This window comes from Manis pentadactyla, chromosome 14 (assembly GCF_030020395.1).
Source record: "Manis pentadactyla isolate mManPen7 chromosome 14, mManPen7.hap1, whole genome shotgun sequence".
NCBI lineage: Eukaryota > Metazoa > Chordata > Mammalia > Pholidota > Manidae > Manis > Manis pentadactyla.
Genome location: NC_080032.1, coordinates 49,446,062 through 49,464,446, shown reverse-complemented (window position 1 = coordinate 49,464,446; position 18,385 = coordinate 49,446,062). Strand labels below are relative to the sequence as shown.

General features: G+C 35.6%; 1 protein-coding gene across 5 annotated transcripts in view; it reads right to left on the bottom strand.

Moving 5' to 3' along the window:
- Positions 1 to 18,385, bottom strand: part of SATB1 (SATB homeobox 1) — a 93,512-nt gene that overhangs the window by 32,846 nt on the left and 42,281 nt on the right. For all 5 annotated transcript variants that reach the window (XM_036901040.2, XM_036901039.2, XM_036901037.2 and 2 more), the window contains exons 6-8: positions 13,674 to 13,785; positions 10,919 to 11,373; positions 3,587 to 3,799 (exon numbers count right to left, since the gene is read on the bottom strand). In XM_036901040.2, coding sequence (XP_036756935.1) covers positions 3,587 to 3,799; positions 10,919 to 11,373; positions 13,674 to 13,785 — 780 coding nt within the window. The remainder of the gene's footprint in view (positions 1 to 3,586; positions 3,800 to 10,918; positions 11,374 to 13,673; positions 13,786 to 18,385) is intronic.

Here is an 18,385-nt window from a genome sequence, read left to right as displayed (position 1 = left end):
TCCAGAAGTCACACATATTAAAACATACAAATAAAACCAGAATAAGCACATACCTAAATAGAAATCATCAACCTAAAACTGATCTGTCCTGTGGAATAATTCCCAAAAAATAGTAATCAATTATTAATAAAATTCTCCTTATAAATTCACCTGGAAAATCTGCTAAGCATAGTCAGAAAAGAAACCTTTAAGACCAAAGAGCTTTGAAGGGATTGGCTTCTCCCAGATATTTCATGTGACAAAAACTTGGAAGGAGACATTTCCTCCACGATCTCAGAAATGTCCAATTGTCCAAAGTCTTCCCAAGCAGATCTGTCAAGCATTTAATGTATTCTACAGGGGAATGTTCTCCTATGTGTTCCACTTTCTAATCTAGCAATAAAACTTCCCATCCTCTATGGTGCACAGAAAGCACTCCAACTTTCACTTTCTCATTTGTGTTTTGAGGAGGTGGCTTGGGGTAAGGAAAAAGAGCAAAACTTAATAGAGAACATGAAACCTTTGACTAAACCTTAAGCTTGCTTGTCTCATTTTTCTCCTACCAAAAGGTTGGTAGGAGGATTCAATGAATTAATGTACATAAAGGTGTTTAGAAAACTGTGAACCGTTATCAAGTGCAAGGTATTCTTTTTTGTTTAATTGGAGCATGAAAGTTATGAAAATATGCTCAGCAAAGAGATCTGGCCCAGAGCCTACTGCCCCAGCCAGAAGACGAAGCTCACTGCTAGGCCGCCCTACTGAACCACAAGGAAACAGGCACAGCATCAAGTCAGCACCAGTCAAGAGCTTGGGTGCTTCCTGAGACTGGCCAAGGTTTTCCCAGGGGGGATATTCCAAAGCCAGGGAAGTCCCTTGCAGAAGACGACTTAGAACCTGAGTCCCTCAGAATCCGATGGTTTAGTTCCTCAGGGTGATATGACCTGGGGTCTTCCAATCATCTTCCAAATGACCTAAACTCTTCAGGAAAGAAGCCGGAAGAGAATCCAGTCTCTCAGGCCTGAAAGTGAGCCACAGGCTTTAGAAAGGTGTCGGAGTCCAGATCCAACCCAAGCCAAAGACTTGTCTCAAAACATGTTTCTCTTTATTTGGGGGGAAAGAAATGCATACTCATTTCACAAAGACTCCCCTCTGTCGAAACATAAAATTAAAAAGACAAAACCACAATTGGTTTCTGTATCTGTGGTTTCATCCTTGTTTTCCTATCCATTTTAGTTATTTGTAACAGCATATTAAAACCTTAGTATGGGGTATTGGTTCCAGTTCAAGTATTCAATGTAACTGGTCAACTGCTGCAAAATGGTACTAATTCAACTGCTAGAACATATTTTTCCAAACCTTAGGTACTCATTTTACATTGATAATACCTTTTAATATATTTAAGATTTCATAAAATTTAATTCACTGTTAAAGGGTAAAAGGTGAACAAACTGGTTGTGAGCTTTATTATAATATTAAGTAATGCAAAGGGATTCTCAGTGAGGCAAATGTCTTAAAGATTAATATAGCAGTGAAGTAAAATTATACACACTTATCAAGTAATCATTTCAAAATTTGGTTAGAGGGTAATAATACCTCATTAAACAGAAACCTTACTTTGAAAGAGTTTTACAGAGAATCGATAGTATATACAATACTTTATATGCTCAACATTGGTTGAACATCCCAGCTAAAGACTGGGTCTGAAACCTCCTTGAGAATAAAAAAATACAGGTATTTGTTTATAAGGGTGGCTCAACCAGTTAATCAATAATTCAGGCCAAAATAAACTATTTTGTATCCCAACTTATCAATAGATATAGTCTTTAGACATATATATATATAGAAAAGTTACCCAAGAATATCTTAATAGTACATGAAAAGATAAATTAGTTAAAACTTAATATAACTTGGGTTAAAGAAAAAATGATGAATATGGATAGCAGAATCACATTTGGAAGACAAATAAGGGCAGTCAAATCCCAGAAAAATTAGAAAACAAAAGCTGTATCAAAGAACCACTAAGTCAAATATTCGGACAGATTAAAAAAAAGAAGAAAGCAACAGCTCAGTGCTAAAGTTCATACTGGTTTTAAGTAAGCCATTTTTTGTTAGTATTGAAGATTAAGTGATAAGTAAAATAACTCTCTGCCTAGAGGCCTTCCAAGGAGAACTATAGAAGGAAAGTTGGCTAGTGATGGTATGTGTTTAAACTGAGCCCAAAGGACAGTAGTTTTTGTTTAATTACTTTTATAAAAGTCATATTTGTGTATAAAGAGTGCCTCATTCTTTTTAAGAAGTATTTTATAGAAAGCTTTATAGATCAAATTCAGTAACTGGCAGGTGAATATGTATTTATGTATGTATATAGATGCCATTCTTAGGTGCTAGAGAAACATGACTTTCTTATTCACCGTTACAACAAAGACTTCCTTATAGTTTACTCCTATAGACATCAGGACCAAATCAATTTTCATAAAAAAGAATTGGAGAAAATGGACTTTTGGACATTCCTAAAAAGAAAAATCACTTCAGAACATTACAGTATGCAGTTTAAGACCCTCAACAAGTAACTGAATATTATGTCTGTTCCTTGTTTATGAAGTATCTGTGGAAGTTTCATTTCTAGGGTTGAATGAGCTTTTTCTGTATTTCTATACTTGGAGATGTGTGTTTTTTTACCACTGATAAAAAGAAATTCACATAAAGATACAATTTCATTATGACATTACATTGCATAATACATTAAGTTTGTATTTCATATTCACTTTTTATCCAGCTGGCCTTATTTTTTTTTAATTTGACTGGTTTTTAAGAGTTCTGCATGCCACAAATTAAATGTGTAAGAAACATATGTGCTAGTGGATTTTAAGTCTAATCCACTATCAAACTTTTATCTAATAGCTTGTACTGCATATCAGCTTCCTAAATTCTCATAGAAATTACAAAGGCTATACCTTTTAAACTTGATTTTAAAAAAGTAACAATAGAGATGCACCACACCAAGTTACCTTAAGGTGACTTTCATCCTTCCTAAGAATTGCAAATATTTGAAAAATAGAAAATGTTCCCATTTCTGCAAATATGGATGGAATTCCTTATCGGCCTCATTTAAAGCTGCCTTCAAGGATTATATTAAACTTAACCATGAGAGATTACAAACGAGATAATGTGTAATTAGTACCAGCTGCAGTTCATATTGGAAAGCATAAATACAAATGGATTTATTTATTTATTTTTATTTACCACTGAAATGGCAGTTCTAAAACTTATAGGGCTAAAACTGATTTTATTACTGTTTTCCTAATGAGTTTAAAATACTTCACTCGATAAAAGTAGTAGAGATTAATATCCTATTTAAAAACTACTTTTTGCCTTCAAAGAACCCCAAAAATGAAGCAACACAAAGCAATTTTCTCTGCCTAATTAGTAGCTTACTGTTTTTATATCAGAATTAGTGATTTGGGACTAAATCCTCCTCAAGCAACTCTATGAATTATTATATTTTAAAAAACAATATCCATCTATCTTTCCAATGTCTTGTTGAGATTCTTCCTCAGACATAAAAACTAGCAAAAGGCAGAAGAGCAAGGAGGAAAGGAGGCTTCACCTGGGGAGGGCGGCTGGGCGGTGTGCTTATCAGTGGGGCAGGACCCATAGCCGAGGCAGCATTCAAGCTCCTTTCCCTTTCATCCTGGTAAATTCGATCTCTTTCAGCTTCTGGTAACTGCAAGAAATTCTGCATAGCCCGAAGGTTTACCAGCAAAGACTGGGATGCAGTCTTGGGGTCCTCTTCCTTCCGGAGGATTTCTGAAAGCAAGCCCTGCATGGAATAAAAGCACAGGGTGAGCTTGCTCCATGCTCTGCCCATCCAGTGCTGACCCTTCCCTTTTCTTCTCTACTCTGTTTAGAAAATGGTCAGAAGCATTAATTCTACATAGGAATATATTAGTTACAATTGAAGTGGTAGAGAAGAGAGCCTCAATTATATTCTTAATTTTATTAAGCATCTGTTTTACATATAACATAAACTGAAACTGCCTAATTGGTCTCCTTCCTTTGAGTAGCTTAACATGCCATGAAATCTTTCACAGAGAGAAGATCAAGGGAAGTTAAGAATAAATGAAATGCTCCAAATAAAACAGCACTGAACTGCATAGTCCTCATGTTGCCTAGACAAAGGCATGGAACGCCAATAGCCCAATACATAAAGATACAAAGCCATTTCTAGAGAAGTAGGACTTTCAAATAAAATACCAGAAAATGAATTGTAACATATTAGAAAAAAATAATACTACCAAAGAATCACCCAAGATTTATGTTATGTTTTCACAGGCAATATTGTAAGTTTTTCTTTAAATTTCAAATTAAGAGTCAGCAACAAATGATTCTATTTACCATTTAAGGGAACCATAGTGACTAAACCATATGACTCTAAATGCTATCTTGCTATACTATACCTCTAGGGAACAGGTTGAAATACTGAATTTCAGAAACCATTAATTCCAAATACATAACCCTTTTTCCATAATGGAAAAATCCATTATAGCATGCAAAAAAAAAAAAAAACCCAGAATAAAATCTGTAATTAACAAATTTCTTGAGGGATGAAAAAAATTTGTCCCAGAAATGTACAAAAATTAGTAAACTCCTATAAGGTGTCTTTCTCCCCAAATAACAGCATTAATTGTCAATTTTTTTTTTTATTTTTGGAAAAAAATTTTCACAAATGGGTGGTTTCCCCCAATTTTAAGGGATTATATATGAAATAGAAGGATTAGAAAATTTTCTGTCCATTTAAGTAAGAGCTGAGCAGCCCTTACTTCCTTACTTCTTTAATTTCATACATGAAATAATACCATGGCCTGTGTTTGCTTTCCACATTTAGCCAGAATATCAGCTTATCACAATATAGCTCAGAATAGATCTCTATATAATTTGCCAATTTCATTTCCCAATAAGCCTACAGAAACAGTGAAAACATACATTTGGGGTAGGGGAGGGTAGAGGGTCATATCAGAACAATCCAGCCCCAAGATGGTAACATATGGGTTTTTTCATGTTTTCCTAAAGTGCTGACCTCATTTGTTCCCAGTTCCTCAGGGATAACGTACCATATTGCCAACACATAACACTTGGATGCAGACAGTATAAAAGCACTGTCCACTTTAAAAGTGATTTATATAGCCTGCTACTCCTGAAGAATCTAATAGGCCCAGGGGGCTTAATACTAAATTTTAGTCTCTCACTTGGTTTATGCAACTGAAGCCTGGAAACTGGACCCAAACTTTCAGCTCCACCACAAGAAATGTGAATGAAGGGTACATGTCCTCACATTCATAATAATGACAAGTAATGTTGCAACTGTGTTTATACAAGAGCAAAACATTCAGTCAATTTAACAAAAATTCAGTCAAACAGGCAGTCAATCATCCAGCTATTTAATTTGCACAAGGCCAACTAATTAGATTGACTGTGTTTTTGATGTGTCACATTGAAACCCAAAAATACAGGTCTCAAAAAAAGTCTGAAAATAAGTGTAAAAAAATAGTCCTTGCTCTCCACTCTTCCCCACCAAATGTTATATATTAAAAGATGTGTTGGCAAAGCAATATACAAGAACTATACAGAAACAGACAAAAACATACTGTACACATAAATACCATGTTATAAATTCCTTGAGTTTAATAATCTAATATTCATTTTTTTATTCAAGCACAATGCCTATTGCTTAGGTATTAGATAATTACTAAATAGGTTAACTATGTATATTCAGAGCAGGAAAAAAATTGTGAATGGGTCATACAAACTTAAGAACAAGGTATGCTACCCATGGGTAAATTCTAATGGTAATATAAATTTACTCAGGGTGAACCTTCAACAAATTCATGCACTTTGTAAGGTGTTTATCTATATTAACCATTCAGTAATTTAAAAAATGGATTAGGTAAAAGAGATCATACAATTATTTAGGATGTTACTATATGTTGGAAATTTCAAAATTAGGTATTTATAAATCTTAAATAACAAAATATATCATCTGTTGAAAATACTTCCTGATACACCGGAGAACTATGGTGACAAAAGCAAACACATGAAAATATATACAATAATATTCTCTATCAAGTCTTGCTAACACAAGACTAAGTCATTTCTGTATGACTTAGAGTAGAAGACATAGAATTTCTCTACCCATATTTTGATGTTGGCATGACTTCCCATTGGAGCATATAGAGTTTTAGGGCCAAAGCATTTTCTTTCCATTTAATTATTCTATCGGAGCAAGGGCAGTTTTTCTGCCTGGAATATGAAGCTCTAAAGCCACAGTTCAAACCCTGGAACACTCCAGGAGCTCTAAAGCAGCGAGTGTAGACAGTCTCAGGTATTTTTACAAACCTTCAGGGTGGTTTTTTTTTTTTGGCCCAGGCTTTCAATGAGGGGAGTGCCCCCTGGTGGAAATGCTTGAAAATATTGTTAGAAAGTGTTTTGATTAGAATGTGTTAATTACCAAAAAAAAAAAGAAAAAAGGCACTTGACAGTAATTCTGGATACAAAATGACTGCTATTAGGATTTGGATATGGGAATGAATGTTTTGGTCCTGCATTCAGGTTGGTGTTACCTGAGTAGCTGCATTTATGGATTCAATGTACATGGTTCGTTTACTATTCAGACTTGACAAGTCAGGTCAAGGTCATTTGTAGTAATCACCCATATTGGATAGTAAGAGGGCTCTCTTGTCAAGAATTTTTTCTTGTGCTAATAACTAACACATCAAGTTCATCACATACTTTAACTGCTATCTCAGAAAATACAGGACTAAAACTTATCCCCAATATTGTGTACCAAAGGTGCTCAATAAATCTGCTAAATAAAATTAAATCACTAGTCATTCTGGAATCTGAAAAAAACTTGAGAATTTGTATGTTAGGTAGCAAGTTACCAGTATCTCATGAATATTAATTTTATTGGAAATGAGAAGCTGCTTTTCACTGGGACTTCACATCTTCAAATAATCTGGTATGTGCTGTATATATGAAAACATAAAATTATTCTGTATTGTTATTACATCATGGTTAAGTGAGAATCCTAATTTTTTCAATTAAAGAGTGAACTTGCTGATGAATTCCTAAGCCTTTTTTACATTCCAAAAAGAGTTTACGAGTTATTACAAGTAAAATTCATTAGTAATTGTAAAAGAAAGAAAAAAACCTTCAATAAATATTATCAGTACTTCCCAAAGTTAATTATGAATTCTTTAAAACAGCAGATAAGCAGAGGAGACTGCCAATCTGAACAAAAAGCCTGTCTGGCCTGCCGTTTGTCTCCTCTTTGAACATAATCACTGATTCAAATAGATTTTATCAGCTTCATGGAACTTCAAAGCCTTCAGAAGGAAAATACAATTTGATGAAACCTCCCTCCTAAAAATAAAGTATGTAGAATATTCTTCAAGACTACCTGCCTCTGTTACTTGGTGAATTTTTAATCACATGTCCAGGTGAAAGACTATTTTTTCAAACTCCACCTACTACCTTGGAATCATGCCAAGTAAGTTATAAGCAGGCGCATTTATCTCTGTTGCCTGGGAGGCTAAAGGAGAGCTGTCACGTTGGGGTAATAGCACCTTTCTACCTTTTATTCAATAGTGATATGGATAGTGGACTTTTCTTAAATTATACTGTGAAGAATTATAGGAACACAGTAGCAATTTCTGTTATACTTAAGCAGGCAAATTTCTCTCCACCACATAATTTACAGAACTCAAATTCAATAAAACATTACATGATGGTCCATTACTGTTATCAGTTTTGAATAATCCATCTTCATTCTACATTTTACTGGAAAATAAAGTATGCCAAAGACACAAGGAGGGGGGAGAAAAAAGGAAAAAAAGCCACAGAATAGGCTCAGAGTTAAACTCTGGATTTTATTTAAAGAAAAAAAAGGCACTAAAGAATATATATTCTTCTATCACAACCTTTAAATAGCAATAATACAGAGAAGTGAATTGAAAAGTGTAAGTCTAGAGGCTTTAGCAATTATTTTTAGCCATAGGTTTCCATTAAAAAGACATCAAGTAGGCATAACTGAATGAATGACATATGCTAAAAGCTGGTATCTTCAGTAGCAATTAAAGAACATATGCCCATCAATTCAGAAGGGGAAGAAGTCTTTAAAACAAGTAATTATATAAATTTCAACATAAATTTTCAGAAAAAGTAGACTTTGTTTTAAGTAGTCATGCGTGAAAGCCTTAAGAAAGGGGTATGTTTTAATTTAGGAGAACCAATTAAGATGATGAGAAAATTCTCTAATTAAGAGTTAAAACATGAGATCCAGGATTTTAAAGTTATACAGAGCTATCAATGACTAAGATATTCTCAACTCACAACAGCATTAGCTATTATATTAAAATGTTTTAACATACTGTTCATTTATTGGGTACCAATGTCTTTATCTGATCATATAACTTTGCATTTATATGTACATATTTTACATTAATTTTTTTAAACTTGGAGTTGAAAATGCACATTGTAGTAAGTGCACACAAATGTGTGATGTGCGATTTAACTCTGCAGAGCTTGTCTATACATATGCATTAGCATGTGTATTTTCGTACTCCACACTCACACTATACTCTCACTCTGCACCTGCTTTTATTGAAATGCATACACTTTGAAATAAACACACATGCATTCATATGAATGTATAATCATTAGAATAAATGCAGCTGTGTGCGTGTGCAGTTTTTAAGTATGACCACCAAAAATACATACATGCTTGCATGTTCAAAAGCTAGTACCCCAAAAGTTAAATATACATAGAAAACTACTCTTATCTATAAATCAAACAGTTTCAAATATGTCCCAACATTGCCTTTCACTGAGGAGTACCCATTACCAACATAGAGGTTTAAAACTGAATTCCTCTATCACCCAGGGCTCCAAATAATTTTGGGGTAATGAGTTTTTCTGAATTGGCTATTAATAATAGAGAGACTGGTATCAAGATGTACCAGGTTTTCATTCTGCTCTCACCCTCAGAAAATGAAGTCACCATTTTTGATATTAACCATAAGAGATAACTATCTTTTCAAAGAGATTAATATGGTATAAAGAGAGAATTCTGCCTTTTTTGCAGTTACATATCCGACAGATAACCATGAAATCTGTCAATGTAGGAGCCAAAGACAGAACAAATAATCAACTCTACAGAGTAATGGTGTGATATCATAATCCAAGAGAAGAAAACTGTACCGATGGGTACTGACATCACCCTATAATCCTCAGCTGGACTGTCTCGTCATTCTTCACTATATAAATACACTTTCTTTAGTGCTTTAAGAAGTAACAATTTGCTCAATTTTTAAAACACTTATTAGAAAATCTTCATGTCATTTTTGTCTGTCAGTATTGCCTCTGTGGGCCTTTAATTCAACAATCATTGCCTTTTCTGCAGAGACTTGTCTATCTTTTGCCCAGTACTCTCTGAGAACTACTAGCAGTTACTTATGTTTATAAAAATAAAGAATGCCACCAGAAACAGGAGTATCTAAAGTTGACTTTTGCCTCATTCATTCATTCATTCTTATTTTTAAAATAATTACTTCCCAACTGAATATGTCATATTAAATTTACTACCTAATAACATTTTTTAAGTTGTAAAAATATAATAGTAGGTAAAACCATACGATTTTAACTTCAGACATAACTTTCTGCAACCTTCCTTTTAAAAACAGAAAAATGATGTGAAAAAAACAGAAAGAGAAACTGAAAACGAACACTAAGTTTAAGGCTTTGTCAATCCAGTTAAGGCAAGACAAAAATAAGTCACAGCTGGGATTCTCCTAGGTATGGAAATCCTGCCAACAAGAAATATTAGATTATTTCTGTACCAGAATTTTATTCTTATAATCATGTAATAAATAAAATAACCTAAATATGAAAGGTAAGTGTAAGGTCCTCCCAAAACTTCAACATAAGTAACAGTGATAAAACAAAGTTGAAGGGACATAATGTCCTCTTGCTAATCAAAGTTACATATTCTTTTGGTATTTGCTGGGGGAGGGGTTTGGCAAAAAATAAATACTACGTATAATCGTACTAGTTTCCAAAAAAATCTTTAAAAAAGAATCTCATTCAATTTAATAGAATCAATTCCTTCATGACTTTTCAAGGATCTACATTTTAGGCCTTCTCATATCCTCTATCACCCTTTCTAACCACATTCCTTACTGATGATATCTTCACAGGAATTGGCCCAGGACAACAAAGGTGTGAATCCAAGGGGTACATACAACTATCAGTGAGATGTCTATAAACTAAGGCCTGCAGGCTAAACCTACCCCAAGGCCTGTTTGGTAGTTTTAATAAACCACGACAACATCCACACACATTTATTTACTGTCTGTGGCTGCTTAACACTCCACAAAGTCACAGAGGTCTTATGGCCCTCAAAGCCTGACATATTTACTATCTTTTTAAAGGTTTGCTGATCTCTGGTCTAAAGAATGAAGTATGGACGAACAACAATATGAAAAGCTAAGAAACACATAAAGTTAATAATTATGTGTCTTTATATAAACACACACACACACCTAAATGGCTGCACAAACAGGCAGAAATTGCTACTGAGTCTCACAATGTCTTAGAAAAAAAACAGTAGTAGAGGAATTTCAATAGGACGCATTTATATACCCATGTTGGATACAGGTGGTAGTAACATGAGATAAACAGTGGACTGGGAGCCTGGAGTCCTACCAACAGACTTGACCAAGTCATGAAACTTGGCACCACCAAGGAGCAGACAGTATGATCACATGAAGAGAAGGATAAAATATTATTACTGAATGAAAGAAAAAAACATTAATGAAGACAGGGCTAAAGAAAGAAGAAAGAATGAGAGAGAGAAAGGAACCATTTACAAGAGAACAAAACTGACCTGAGTTCTGTTAAAAGCCACACGTGCAAACACTGCCTGGGAGATTCCTGCTCGTTTCAGTTCATCACGTACCCACTGGTAGATTTCGGAAGACACCTCCGTGTTGGTTGAAACCTGTTGCTCCAAAGGCTTATTTATAGATCTACTGACAGGGGGAGGGTGGTTCAAGTATTGTTGGTTTAAGGACTGCTGGGCTAAAAGTCTATTCACTGCATACTGCTGGTTCAGCAGCTGAGCCATCACCAACTGCTGGTTGACCAGTTGAGGACTGATGGGCGTTGACACAAGCCCAGGGTGCAGGTTCGGAAGAGGGGTCCGGACAGAGGGCTGGCTGCCATGGGAGAGCTGTGCGGGGGATGGGGGCTGCTCGGCCGTGTTCCCTGGGACCGGCTGCTGGCCAAAGTTGACATGATTGGCACTTTGCTGGGATAGCTCAGAAAGACTATCCATTTCGACTAAAGTAGACAAAAAAGTAAAATCATGTTACACCAACAATAATGCATTAGTTTAATTGACAAGGATCTCTGGTCATTTCCTAAATAGAGACAGTGGCACAGGACATATGGGAGATCCTATTGAACTGAGAGCTTTTCAATATGGAACTCAACTAGTTGTGTTTCTACTATACTGTTCTGCACAATTCCACAAACCTGGAAAGTGGAACAACACTTCTGATCCAATTTTATAATGTGGTTTACATTTAAGGCATAAAATCAATTATTTTAAAATTCTACGTAACAAATTTTGGGGTCAAACTATTACTCACTTTCACTTACTACCCCAAGAAGGTTTATTCATTTTAAAATAGCTTCTAGAAAGTACCATTTGCTTAAAGGCAACCAAAAAAGAGTGAGCTAAGAAATATCATCTGCAACTAAAGAAAAAAATATACAAGTATTTTCTCATGACATATATTAACTACTATTACTGTAGACAAAACGTTTGAAAGAAAAAAGAGGGCATCAATGTTATTATCTACATTCAATTTTAACCTAGCCATGAATATAAAGAATCAGTGCAATAAATAATGACAGTGGTGATAATGATAACAACAACTCAGTGCATACTGAACACTGTGCTGAGTATCTTACATGGCTTGTTTCACTTAATTCTAATTACCATGGGTGGTAGATATATCTGCAAATATTTCTTGTTATCAAGTAAATGATTTATTGTACTGCAAGCCAGTATGCCCAGTGTTGCTAGGACTGAGTGTTTCTTAAAGAACCTGTGGCTATCACCAGATGCTAAAGACAATCTTTCAAGGAAGGGGCAGGAATCGTTCTGGTACATTGGTAATACTGTCACAATTTTACAATTTATAACCACCTACCCAGGACGAATGCACCTCCCTTGGCTAGATCCCTAATGCGCATTGGCTGAGAGTCAGCTGCAAGGGTGTCAAACACGTTGCCGTTGTAAGGAAAAGCCTGGTTTGATGCTCTTGACTGGAAAGGCCGAGCATGGCGCTGTATGTAAATAGATGAGTCTTTCCAAACGGCACACCATACTTCCCATGTATAGACTCTGGCTTTATTTTAATCATCATTTCACTTTTTATTAAATATTCAGATTTTATATTTAGAGGAACTCACATATTGCTATAATCAGTGATATATGCAAAATATAACTAAGAATTGGGAAAGAAACCTTCCATTTCTACCAGGGATATCAGCCCAAGTGGGCCATTCACAGGGAATAGTAATTCAAGCAATTATTCCAAAAATGATGCATTGTCTTCATTACAGCTCTAAGCTATAAAAGGCAAAGAATCTGTTTTGGTAGATGGATGGTTTTGCTTCAAATATTAAAAGCTAAAATATGCTCAAAATTCAGGTTCTCCTGTCTCTTACACTCTTTAGGAAATGTTATTATTGCTGCTGTTATTAAATGAATGTAATGAAAGTAAACAGAAATAGATTTAAAACAGGTCATAATGCTATGCATTTTAAACATCCTATTCCTATATTATTTTAAAATATATTATTTGGAAGGTAAAAGTATGTGACGGAAAACATTAATAGAAATTAAACATTAACCATAATCACAGTGTTTGCTTTTATGCACACTAACAAACTCAATAGGGAGAAAATGTCATAATCTAAATACGTAGGTAGCACACACAACTTTTATCTGCCACTCTACACTGCAGACAAATTTAATGTATTTCCTGCGTAACAGATACTGACCTAAAGTTGCATGTTAAGACAGGATGCTATATGGGAATTGAAAGTTTACCAATGATGCAATGACTTACGATATGGAAGGTAAACAGTATGCTTACCAGAATGCCTGCCTAGAGGGACTGGGGATTAGAGCTATAAAAATCACTTGGTCTCAACTGTGTAAACAAACACAATTTAATCTCCTTAAAAATTGGGTATAAAAATAGGCACTTTCTCTCAACACCAAAAAACATAAAAGCATGATTTATCTCTGAGAGAAATCACGGTTAATGTTAGTTATTCAAGGCCTGGTTAGGTCTTCACTGAGATGTTAAAAAATGACAGCTCCCCTCCTCACGCCTCGATTTCCTGCATGTCTGACAACCAAGTCAGTTTGGCTGATTTAAACACAAACATTTATTGAATTTAATTATCTCATTATACTCATACCCACTCCCCACCCTCAAAGAAAGATTCTAAATTGATCTCTAATTGGGCAATCACAAGACCTGGCTTTAGATGTGACTTTGATAAACCCCCAAATGACACATAATGGTATATAGCCACCGCTGCAACGGTTTTTTGCTTACCCATCATATCTTTTGTCTTCTTGAAATGTTTGTACCACCTTCCAAATTCTTGACATTTTGCTGCTGAGACATTTGCATAGTAAGTGCTGTTCACAATGGAAGAAATCATACTCTGCACGAAGACGGGGGGAAATATTTTTAACACATAGTGGCACAAGATGGAACACAGAAATAATTTCAATTGAAGAAACTTTTTTTTTAATCAACTGAGTACAAATACATTTTTGTTTCACACTTTAGCCTAAAGCCTCAACTTCTTAAAATTCATTAAAGTAGATCATCAAATGCTTACTTAAGTAGAAAGCAATGACCCACTGAGAGTGCCATAAAGCTATCAAACCTACAGGTTTTGCTCCAGTATTTACAGAACCTCCATCAATGGCATCTATTCCTAGACTGACAAACTTTCACTGATTCCAATAAATCCAAATACATGATGACTTCATGACTGCAGTTCACAAACACACACTACTTGGAGGTTTTTAGTGATTATGCTCCACATTCTCGCTGCTCAAAGTATGGCTGAGGGACCAGTAACATGGAAGCTTCTTGGAAATTTCACGACCTCAGATCTAGTCAGTCAGCACCTATATTTTACCAAGATCCCTGAGGGATTTGAGTATCCATTCAAGTTTGAGAAATACCACTTGCACCTTTAACTCCTATTATTTGGATTTCAACTGGAGGTGCATTAACTGCATCAACCTGTTCAAAGGCTGAATGACCACATTCAAGGAGAAAAGAAGCTATATAGAGATCCTCTATCAAAAGAAAAAACAGTTCTGTACTCTCATTGTACTTCCAGCTTCATCTATAGTAAAGCTTGAGTTCTGAATTTCAAACTAACCATAAAATATTTTAATGTACTTTAAATGCTTACTAAATTTCTCAAGGATCCCACACACAAAAAATGGCCTATTTTGTCACTTGTCTTTATCCTCCTTTTAACAAAAGTTCTGAAAACAGAGTCAACAGTTTAACATAAAAAAATGAGGACAAAATGATAATGATCTTGGTGTATTATCAGTTTTTCTTTTTAACACATTTTCAACAAAGGAAAGTGTTTCCCCCTCCCCCGGCAAATCTTGGTGTTGGTAATTTCAGTGACTTACTTCATTTATTTTTAACCATAACACCCATATTCTCCAGTTGGGGCTAACTTAATTTCCAGTTGAGACTCAGGAATAACTAGACTTTGCAGTACCGAGCTCTCCCACTCCTATGTGTAGACACGTGAGAACTTTCTTGCATTTCAGACTTCAGTTGGTCTGTGGTGAAACAGTTTACAGAGGCAGCATTGTTTGGGAAGCAGTGAACAACCAGAGAAGCCAGTTTGGGGACAAAAGTATTTTTAAATCAGTATCTTCTTTGAGCTATTGCTAATTTAAAACTCTTTTGGTTATTATTGATTCTCCTGACATCCAATATCAGTGTTAATTTTGTGAGATGCACACATTCCTGTAATATGTAAATCTTGAGGCTCTTTGAAGAGCTTGCAGTGCAGGTTAGGCTAGAGTTGCATTATTTATGTAAAACACAGCTTACCTTTCCTAAGAAGCACTGCGGTATCTTTCTTTTTTTTGACACTTTCTACTTTATGGTCATTTTCACATTTTATTTCTCTAAAAAGACATTCTTAATGTGCTCCTAATTTTCTGCTATTACTCCAGTAGCTTGCAATTTTACTAAGAGCCTCCCTCAGCACAGAGTACAAAAAGATACTTAGCAAGGTTGCCAAAACCAGAGCCAGAAGATTACCTGATCAGTTAACAATCCGTCAGCTTCAATCACACTTACTCTATTGTAATAATGGATCAATAAAGTCAGACACTAATAAAGCTGCTGAGATTACTGATGGATAATGGTGATTCTGCAAACGGATGACAGCTGATGTTCTTCCACTTTGGTCCAATTTTTAAAAAATTATTACTCTTTATCTCAAGACACTCTTGACAGTTTATTAAATGTTAATGTAACAGTACATGGAAGTTTTAGCTGTAGTTTATAACTTAATTTTCAGAAATGATGAAATGCTTAAATTTTGCTAAGATTTCTGAAAAACATCCAGTCTACCTCAGTTTGCCAATAGTTCTATATATGAAACAATCTTTGCTGCACACCTACCAAGTGCCTGGCTGGTAAGGGGATACAAAGGCAGGTAAGACAGAGCCTCGGCCTATGAGAAGTGTACCACCTATTAGGGAGACAGATATGTAGATAGATTTTTGATTTAATGTGATTTAGTAGACAAATAGCAGAAAATATATGGAGGCTAAGAGGAAGAATACATAGAGTGCAGGGGAAAAATCTGAAATAGTTTTAATAAAACTAGAGCCCATATGTAATAGTGCTATATAGTTATTATCCATATGTAGAAAATAATATCCTTATGTGCATGATCACTGAAGCTTCCTCCTGCCCTTGTTTAACCCTAAATCATTAGGCTCTGTCCTTAAGTGACTTTCTGGATGCTTTTTACTCTGTGAGTTGTATGTGCTTAGGGAACTCTGATTAATGTAAATATTAGCCTTAGCAAGACATACATCAAAAGGCTGAGCCACAGGTTATGACACATGCCAAAGCACCTTTTTTGGTTATCTTTCTGAGCTTTTAGGGGGCTAAGAAATATTCCATAATTCGGGTAACTTGGGGTCACCTGTGTTTTTATTGGAACAATATACAGTAATCTGTAAAACTAAATTGCTCACATAGCCACTGTACAAGGCTTTTCTTTTATCTTGTGTTAAAAATCCCTACTGAGGGCTTAGGCTTGGCATCTAACTAGACTGAGTTCTAAGGCAGAGAAGACAAATTTCAGGCTCTTTTGGGATACATGGTAATTGAAAGATCAGTGGTGTGTATTAAACTTGGAAAATCATAAAGAAATACCTATTGTTTTGATAACAAATAAAAGAAAGTCAAAGTTGGTAATATTTTCCTAGGGCATGGGGATGTATAGGAGCAGGTGGACTAAGAACTACATTTTGAGGAGAGAGGCTTGGGATTCTTAAGTCAGTCAAAATGAGACGTTGGTTTAAAAAGGTCACACTAAGCTGTGAGTTCATGCAGGTCTGTGGTTCCATATTATTTTTCAGCCCAAATGCCTGGTGCATATTAAATACACATTACATTGTTCATTTGATGAAAGAGAATCAGCTAAATCTGCATTCAAGCCCAAGATGTGTCACACGCCAGTAGGTGTGACCTTGGTCAAATTAACCACTCTATCACAATTCCCTGCACTAAAGGGGGATGCCAGCAGCACTCACCTCATGACGCTGTTCTGGGAATCCACTCATTCAGGCATTTTCCCTCATTCATGCAACATATACCTACTGAACTCCTACTATGTGCCAAGCATTGGGCAATAAAAATATTCACCAGAAAAATGACTTGAAGAGACGTACTATCTACACTAAGGCAATAAATAAAATAATGAATGTGATGCAATTAACAGAGCCTGGAATATACCAAGTATGGACTTAAGAGATACTAATTACTATGTAAGCCCTCTGCCTCCTCTTAAATGGCTTTTATTATAGGATCACATTACAGATCAGTTGAAAGAGTATGCTTTCGATAACAGAAGAGTATCTGACAAAATTTTCAAATGAAACATTTTAAGCCAAATCAATTTTCTTATGCAGAATGAAGAGTAGACTAATTAAATTATGAAGTTACAAGTTGGATCAGGAGATCACAAGAAAAACACCAAAGAAAAAGAACATATCCATTTGTTGCAATATTCCAATTGGGTGGTATATCTTCTGGAGCTGACTTGCAAATGGCAGCTGACATCAGGAGGATTTACATTCTTCCCTGACTTAGATGTTCAAACCAGGCCCTCTCTCATCTCTAGCCAATAGCCGCTCATCCTTCCGGATACATTTCTGATATCCCCACTTCTAGGAGGCCTTTCCTGACTTCCCCGGACACACTGAACCACTAAAGTAGTCATCATGCTGTTTATTGTCTACCAGGCTGTGAGCCTTGGCTCTTATCTCCTGCTATCCTGAACTCATCACATACAGAGCTGGGTGCCTATCAGTTGATCAATAAAAGCTCACTGAAATAAGCTATGACTGCAGGCTACCAGAAACTCCCCACCCCTTTTTTTTGCTCTTATAGGTCAAAGGTAATAGCACTTAAATTGTCACATGAATCTTTTAAATGTATCACTTTTAGCTGTCATGATAGACTTCATAGTTTGAAGAACCTTCATTAATTTGCAAGAGATCCCTTTCCAGGTTTTTCAAAGTACATCCACACTGACATCGAAAGTCGCAGACTCAGTGGCTGTGTTACTCCAGTTCTCTCTCGGTGTCTATTTATACGAGTTCTCTGAAACACTTTGAAAAAGGCACGACTAGTCCCACAAGTTTTCCTATTCAGTGGCCAGTCTGGGTAAAACATCAGTGTTCAGGGAATAAAATAATCAGGTTGACAGGACTTAATTTAAATCCCAAGTTCAATTGCTATACAGTGTACCGACCAATGAGTAGGCCTTGGCTTCCAGTGTCAGGAAATACAATTTCAAAGTAGGCAGAAATTGGCTGTGGGTCTCATAACCCCAATGTGACACAATATTCTCATCTTAGAAGCCAAGTTGTAAGCTTTTCTAGGATCCATAAAGCACATGTCTACTCCCTATGAAGAGCTTCAGCTCTTTCTGAGAGTCTGCTGAAGTTCCGATCTGAAAGAATGCCATCTTT